This window comes from Prinia subflava, chromosome 16 (assembly GCF_021018805.1).
Source record: "Prinia subflava isolate CZ2003 ecotype Zambia chromosome 16, Cam_Psub_1.2, whole genome shotgun sequence".
In the NCBI taxonomy this organism is placed as follows: Eukaryota; Metazoa; Chordata; class Aves; order Passeriformes; family Cisticolidae; genus Prinia; species Prinia subflava.
This window is the reverse complement of record NC_086262.1, coordinates 17,877,009-17,884,941: the sequence shown is the minus strand read 5'-3', so window position 1 is coordinate 17,884,941 and position 7,933 is coordinate 17,877,009. Positions and strand designations below refer to the sequence as shown.

Here is a 7,933-nt window from a genome sequence, read left to right as displayed (position 1 = left end):
AAGCTCGGTCCCGCGTCCCGGGGCGTCGCCCCGCTGAGGGGCGTATTGAGGGCGCAATTTCTCCTGCAGGTTATTTCAGGTGTTCCCGTCGGGGCGGCGAGGAACGACACGGCCCGGCGGGTTGAAAAATAAAGCTTTATTAGGGAGCGGGGCGCGGGGCTCGCTGGCGGCGGCGGGACGGGGAGGGACGGCGGGGCGCGGGGGAGGGCTCTGCCCGGGCGCTCCCCGGAGGCCTCGCCCGCCCACAACGGAATTCGGGGACCCGCGGAATTCCCGGCGCGCCGCTTCCCTCCCCGGCTCCGCTCCCCTCCGGGCTCTGTCCCGGGCTGGCTCGGCGGGGCGGGGCGAGGCGGGGCGGGGAAGGGCTCAGGACCTCCCGTCCCGTCCCGTCCCGTCCGGTCCCGGGGTCTGCGGGGCCGCGCCGTGGGGGCGGTCGGGGCCGGGGCCGTCAGTGCACCGCCGAGTACTTCATGCGCTTCTGCTTCTGGCGCTGGTTGCAGAACCAGACACGCACCACGTTCTTCTTGAGGTCCAGCTTCTCGGCGATGGCCGCGATCTTCTCTGCCGAGGGCCGGGGCTGCAGCGCGAAGTAAGCCTCCAGCGAGCGCCGCTCGGGCGCGGCGATCGAGGTCCGCCGGCGCTTGCGCTCGGCACCGGCCGGCGGGTCGGGGCCGGCGGGGCGGGCGCGCCGGGCGGCCTCGGCGCCCTCCAGCCAGGCCTGGAGCACCGGGCGCAGCGCCGTCATGTTGTTGTGCGACAGCGTCAGCGACTCGAAGCGGCAGATCGTGCTCTGGCTGAGCGAGCCCACGCCCGGCAGCTTCAGCGCCGCCAGCGCCGCCCCCACGTCGGCCTGGGTCACCCCCAGCCGCACCCGCCGCTGCTTGAAGCGCTCGGCGAACGCCTCCAGCTCCCGCGGGTCCGCGGCGGGCGCGGGAGCCCCCGGGGCGCCCACGGGCACGGGCAGGGGGCCCGCGGCGGCGGCGGGCAGCGGCGGCGGCGGCAGCGGCGCGGGCAGCGAGGGGGGCTCGGCCAGCCCCGCCACGGCCAGCGACGGCGAGAGGTGCTCCAGCAGGTCGCCGCCGTCCAGCGCCGGGTGCGGGAGCGGGTGCGGGTGGGCGCCGAGGGCCGCGGGGTGCGGGAGGGCGGCCGCGGCGCAGGGGACGCCGCTCATGGCGTGGAAGGCGGCGTCCGGCTTGAAGTGGGGGTGGAGGTGGTGGCCCTTGGCGTGGGGGGCGATGTCCGCGGCCGCCAGCGCCTCGGCGCGGGCCAGCAGGCTCTCATCGAAGCTCCCAAATATATTGCCCTGCAGCTGCGAGCAAGAGCACGCATGGCGAGGTCAGTGGGGAATTCTGTCATCTCCGCCTGAAAAACCGGCCCCGGCACCGCGGGTCCTCCCCGGAGCTCAGGTCATAAAAATTAATAGGAAGAGAGCGGCCCCGCTCCGCATCGCGCGGATCGGGGGCGGCACGGGGGGGCCGCGGAGCCGCGACGCGCGATGGTGCTGCCGACATGAAAAAAACATTAACCCGCTGCCTGTCAGAAAATGTGGCTTAGAGCGGTAATTGCGCTGCATCCACGTACCTGCGGGGCCGGGAGGCAAACTCTGCGCATCGCCTCGGCGCCGGCGTGCAGGCTGGGGAACTTGGGCTCCTGGAGGGCGGCGGGCACGGCGAAGGGCTGCTTGGCGTCCATGGCCATCATCTCGGCGCGGCCCGCGGGCGGGAGGCCCCGGGCCTGGGCGCGGGGCTGTGTCTGCCCTCGGCACTGCCCGAGCCGGCGGTGTTGGAGGGCAGAGCTCCCCCGGCGCCCGCCCCCCCGGCGCTCCCTCGCTCATCTTACACGGGCGGCGCAGGCGTGATGCGCCGGGCACGACGGGCCGGGCACGGCGGGGAGACCCTCCGGTGCCCCGGGGCCGCGCCCGCCGCCCTCAGCCCCGCTCGGCGCGGGCCGGACGCGCCGTCGGGGGTGTCCGGCTGCCGCGTGGGGCCGGGAGCGACTCCCGCTCGAATCCCGCGCTTCCCTCGGCCGGCAGGTCCCGGGGGAGGAGGGGAGGAGCGGGCGTTTCTCCGTGGGCAAAACCCGGGGCTGACGTTTGGAGCAGAGGGGCCGTCGTCCATACACCCCACCCCCGGGAAAGCGGTTCTGAAGTTGGCATTGTTCTACTACTGAGCGGCCCTTTCGGTTTTGCTCTCCCAATCTTCACTCGTCTTCAGACATTGGTGTACTTTGAGGGACCACAGATGTAAATATTTTGCAAAATTCGAAGTTCTTAAACAAAATAAAACGTACTCCACGATTTAAAGTTTCCAAGGCTTATAAGCCTCGGTAAATCCGGACCAGGAGCCGAAGGCTGATTTCCTGATTTCCGACAAAGGTACTGGCTCTGATCGTGGGCAGAGAAAAGAAGCGGCACTGCTGTGGTGGAACAGGTTCCTTTGGGAACCGCGCCGAGCCAAGGCCGCAGAATCGAGGGCCGGGTTGGGTTGGAGGGGGCGCTCACCGCGGGCCGTGCTCGGCGGGCCGGAGCAGCACCACGGACAGCGCCGGCCCGCCCGGCCCGCCCCGCTCGCTCCGGTCCCTCCTCGCTCCCGTCCGCTCCTCCCGTCCCGCCCGGGGTCCGGGATCGCAGCTCCCTCCCGCCGGGGGAACCGGAGCGTCGTGGCCAAGCTGCCTGCCCTGATTTATGATAAAACATTTAAAGCAAATCATTTATATTTCAGAGGCCCTAAATAGCTGCATGAAAGTTTTATCTGAAGTGGCACCGCTTTAAAGGCGCCCCTGCTTGCTGGAAGTAATTAATAGAGGGATAAATTTCAGGGCTTTGTTTTGTTTTGGGTTTAACCCTCCCTTTATTTAGCGCTGTCTGTTAACGCCAGTGAACAAGAAGCTGCGAGGGTGGATGCACAGCCTGGGTAGCGCTGCTCGTCAAAGCCCGACGCCCTGGCCCCGGCTCCGGGGGTGCTCGCTCAGGACTGGCAGCTTTTCCCATCTCTCTGCTGTTGCTTCGTTCTCTCCCACGTGAGGAGAGGCTGCCGGGGACCCCGCACGCTCCTCCTGCCGGTGTCGTTGTGGCTGCACGGACATTTCACCGCCACAGCCGAGCATCACCCGTGCGACCGCAGCTCTGCGCCCGGGGCTGCTGCCACGGCTTGGAGGGCGCCTCTCCCAGCCCGGCCCATCCCAGCCCGGCCCGGCCCGGCCCAGGACACCTCCCCTGGGCACCCGCACTGAGCACGGTCCTTCCCTCCCTCTCACAGGCAGCCGGGCTGGGCAGTGCAGCTGCTGAGCTCCCTTTAATTAATGCTGTAAAATATTGATGCTCCTGGCCCTGTCTGCTGCCATTACACCTCACAGCCAGGGGAGAGGAGTCCAAAGGATAAACAATAACAAGTTAAAGGAGCCCAGATGGTTTGCCATCAGAAACTGTCTGCAGACTCAAAGGTGTCACTGCAATGGATTTCAGAGATCATTCACCCACCTGTAAATAATTAATGGCATTTCTGGAAGAAAAAACCCAAACTCATACCCTGATGAAACATCGCTGGTGACTCACTGGAAATCTGAAGGCAAAAGTCAGATTAAAAGCATGTGCCATTTCATCCTTTGCCACAGTTCATGGATTGTTATCAATTTTCCTAATACATCAAAATATTCTGTTGTTATTTAGATCTTAATTCCAAACTCATCACAGAGTGGTGCTAATAGGCTCTTGGTTTCATTGCATTAACTCAGTTTAGTTTAAAAAAATGCAGTACATACTGACACAAGACTGAAGGGAAGTTTGAAATAAAACCATGAGTTATTTAATCCACAATTCAGCTAAAGCACACACAGCTCACGCAGGGACACCTCCCTGCTGGGGCACCTCCACCCCTCCTCTGCTCCTGCTTTGGAGGCTTTGCTCCCCTCCCCAGCCCACCTGGAGGCCTGGCCAGGTCTCGTTGTTGTGCCCTTGTGTTTGTCTTCACTGTGGATCTGGAAAAGAAATCTGATTTCCAGACCTGAGTCAAGATTTATGTGATGACTTCTGTTGCTAAAATGCAACCAGTTACCAAAATCATAGAATTGGGATGGTTTGGGTTGGAAGGGATCATCACCAGGCTTTGCTGAACCTCAGGAGGTTCCATGGGCCCCTGCTTGAGCTCGTGTGCCTGGTCCGTGTTGAGGAAGAGGACCAGAGCTGACTCTGGAAGGTTCCTGCAGGCCCTGAGCCTGCACAGCACATTCCCAGCACCCCAAAGCTGTGAGCCATGTTGCACATGGATGACAGGGTTGTTCCACTGCACAATCTGATCGAGAAAATATCTCCAGTTACCCAGACAGTCAATTATTCATCAGCTAAATGGCCAAGCATCAATTACCTGGCCTGATTCTCTTATTCATTAAGGAGATTGAAGAACTCACCTTAACAGAGCAAAAAAAGTTGCTAAGTTACAGGAGCTGTCTGTCACCGAGGCAGTGTTGGGCCTCCAAAGGAGGGGGTCTGGCACTGAGGGGGTCTCTGAGGGTCCTGCAGAGCTCTTGCTTTAGTGCAGCCTCTTGTACTGCAGGTCTGGAAGCAGTGGGCTCAGGGAGGGCAGCTGGAGGTCTGACTGTGCCTTGTGTGGTACCACGGGGGCATGGGAGGGAGTTTTGCAGAAGAACTTGGGGGGTTAAAAGGAAGGGCCAGGGCAGGACCCCCACCCCTCTGGGAAGTTTTTAATACGAGTGGGATGGAAATTGCTTCAAAGAGCACAGCTGCCAGTGGCATCAAAGCAAGGATGGGCTTCCTCTGCAGACAGGGAACACTTGCAGGTCCACACAGTGAGGGCCACCCCACACAAACCCGGCAGAGAGAGCTCCAGAGGGACTGAGCATTGGGCTAATTGCTGAACTTCCTTCTGAGGAGAGGGAAGGGGAAGCATCTGGGGTCTGTACATTGCTTCAGATTAATTTTGAAGTGCTTTCTCTCCTCTTCCATAATTAAAATCCAAGCAGAGCTTTGCTGGCTGCACAGGGGCTCTCAGAGAACAAAGCCTTGAGCACGTCCTTGGCCTCAGGCAGTGGCACAGGTGGCTCCAGGGGCTGAGCAGGTGTTTGTGGGTGTTAATCCCAGACCAAACCCCAAAGCCTTTGCCATTAGCAGAGCCTTGTGGCCACGTTAGAACACAAGAAGTGCCAAAGCTGTGCTGCAGCTTTGCCGTGCTGGATGATGGGGCAGAACAAACAGCCTTGTCCAGCAGCAGCAGGGGCAAAGCTCATTAAGTTAGTTTTGAATGTTTCAGGAAACAAGGTTATGATTTAAGGTCCCAGGAAAACAGGAGGCCATTCTCTTAGTAGGAGCATCCTTTACTCACTTTTAACATACATGAATGATAGAATTTATTAATTGTATCATTCACTGAAATTAAATTTGTAATAAAGGACATATCAGTCGTTGATCAGAACAAACTCTCCCCTTCTTGCTGGAGAGGATGGGAGCAGTGGGGCAGTGCTTTCCAGGGGTGGAACAGAACACTCAGCTGCCAGGCCTCTCGTTATATTTGCTTCTAATTCTAGAAATACATCTAAATGCATCTAACAGGACTCTGCCACAAGAAGTTAATGAGGAACAAACATTAATTATTCATGGCCTGAAACAGTAGGTCTCCTTAATGTTTTTTGCTAATCAACAAGTGAAACAGCTGTATCTTTGTCAGGGCAATCTTGGGGAGACAGGAGAACAATGCTGACACGTTGGACTGCCCCCAAAGTCTCACCCTCTAACTCAGTGAAAGGTGTTTGTTCCCAGCCCAACAGAGGTGCCAGAGCTGTGGCAGCATGAGCGGTCTTGGCCGTGCACTGGGCAGGAGCAGCACCTCTGCATCCTCACCCAGGGGTGTCCTGGGGAGCACGGACACAGGGAAGGTGCAGTCTGCTCCCAAAGCCACTGAGAGCTCGGACTGTTTAAAGTCAAACCCCCTTTGGGTGCCGACAGCAGCAGCTGGGAGTGTCCCAGGAGCCCCCTCACTCCCCTGGCACCTGCAGGGAACCCAACGTGAAGGGAAGCGCGGAGGGAAGCGCTGTCTGACAGAGCTTTTGCCACAAGAGAGCACTCAGAGGTATGTGATGTTGAGTTGACTCCAAATAATTTTCACATGAATTACTAAAGAAATGTATAATTTATCAGTGTTTAAATAAATCACTGGCAGGAGTGCTTTAAGGTTGCCGGCTATAATTAACTCCCACGTCAGGAGCAGCCACGCGGCACCACCGGGGCTCAGCAGGACGAGGCACCGGAGGAATTCGGCTCCGAGAAACAATGAACGGCAGCAGAGCAGCCAGGGCCCTGCGCTGGGGGCGATCAGTGCTGGTGCCCCGCGGCCCCGGGCTGTCCCGCACCAGGACAGGCACTCCTGGAGCTGTCCCGCACCAGGACAGGGACAGGGACTCCCGGAGCAGTGACCCCGATGGAGGCTCCTGTCCCCGCCACCACGGCTGGCACAGAGACACCGACCCTGCTGTCCTGACAGGGCTCCCTGCTCCTCCTCCTGCAGGGGTTTCCCTCTGCCCCAGCCCGAGGCACCCAGTGGTGACAGCCCCTGCCATGGGCTCTCTTGGGGCTGAAGTCTCTTGAGCAAGTGAAATGTAGTTTTGAACTTCAAATCCAAGAGATGCTTCTGACAAAAACCCGTGTTTTCCGGATGCCATGAAAAAGTAGTGAAAAAAACCTGGTTTGTGGGAAAAAGGAGGAAGCTCCAGGTGAAGGAGGCATCTGGCAAGAAGGCACAGGAGGCCTTACCCTGGCCCTGCCTGGCTTCCCACACCCAGCGTCCCGCAGGGATCAGCCCACCCGAGATTACCAAACAACCCTTGGAAATCATCTGTGGAATGATCCTGGGGAGAGAGAGAAAGTGCTCTAGTTTATGCATCTAGGTTTTGATCATCCCAGTTGTAAGTCTGTCATGAAATAAAGTGGTGGAAGCACATAAAAACCTCCAGAGAAGCATCAGACAAACTTATTTTTCCCTTTTGAACACCCCTTGTGTCAGTGATCTCATCAGTAAAGGCCCAGACACGTTACACAACCTGCTCCAGAGGACAGAACTGGGTCCCCCATTTGCAGAGATGAGTTAAAATTAGATTGCCACCTTTGGGAACTCTCTCCAGAAGTTAGTGCTGTATTCCACACAGCCTCAGCTGGAGACAACAAAGAAGTTCTTGGCCTGACAACTACACCAGCAATTTACCTTTGTGTGGCTGTTCCCTTCAAGGAGTTCCTGTAGATATTTGCTGCCTTCCAAGGGCTCCTGGCAGGGCTCCCGTGGCTCTGGGAGGAGCTGTCCCACCCTCTGAACGCTGCTGCTGTGCTCAGGGAGCTCTCAGACCACATTTGGAATGGCTGGGGAAAAAAATGCATCCAAAGCAACACACACACAAATGCTACTCCCCCCTTCCAGCATTTTATATGCCTTTTTTTCCATTAAAATGAATTTTAATCATATAGGAAGCAGCAAGTGCTTTGGCCACGAAACCTTTCCTGCTCCATGTCAGCATCTGTCTTCTAAAGGACTTTGCTGCTTCCTTCAGAACAAGGCTGGTTGTGGCTGCCGACAGGGAAAGGGGCTGAGGGAGATTCCAAAGTTTAACTCCTGGCACTTAGAAGATGTCTCAAAGCCACAGGTTTGTCATGGAGAGGCTCTTCAGCAGCACAGAAGAGAAACACAGGTTTTGTATCACCCCCAGCACCTGGACACAGCAGGTACAGGGAGGAGCTGCAGAAGGGAACAACAGGAACTGGTGAAAGGGACAAAGACCAAGAATAAAGGTAGTAATAGAATACATTCGTTTTTATCCCAGTCTGCAAAGGAGTCAGAACTGGCAGCTGTCCTGCCAGGATTTGAATCCAACAGTCCAGAACTCTGCAAGCTTGTAAGAGACTGGGAACCCACCCTGGACTGTACAACCTCCTCCA

The 7,933-nt window shown here is 58.1% G+C and overlaps 1 protein-coding gene across 1 annotated transcript; it reads right to left on the bottom strand.

Annotated features, from left to right (window-relative positions):
- Nucleotides 1-364: 364 nt before the first annotated feature.
- POU4F3 (POU class 4 homeobox 3) lies at nucleotides 365-1,734 on the bottom strand. The gene is made up of 2 exons (XM_063413847.1): nucleotides 1,582-1,734; nucleotides 365-1,309 (listed from the first exon to the last, which is right to left on the bottom strand). Exons 1-2 carry the CDS (start codon nucleotides 1,699-1,701, stop codon nucleotides 449-451), a joined length of 981 nt encoding a protein of 326 aa, XP_063269917.1. The 5' UTR covers nucleotides 1,702-1,734; the 3' UTR covers nucleotides 365-448.
- Between the last annotated feature and the right edge of the window lie 6,199 nt (nucleotides 1,735-7,933).

Excerpts from the sequence above, each read along its gene's own strand:
- POU4F3 (XM_063413847.1), bottom strand. The coding sequence starts at position 1,701 with ATGATGGCCATGGACGCCAAGCAGCCCTTCGCCGTGCCCGCCGCCCTC. Across the intron at positions 1,310-1,581 it reads TTTGCCTCCCGGCCCCGCAG|CTGCAGGGCAATATATTTGG; the intron begins GTACGTGGATGC and ends TCTTGCTCGCAG.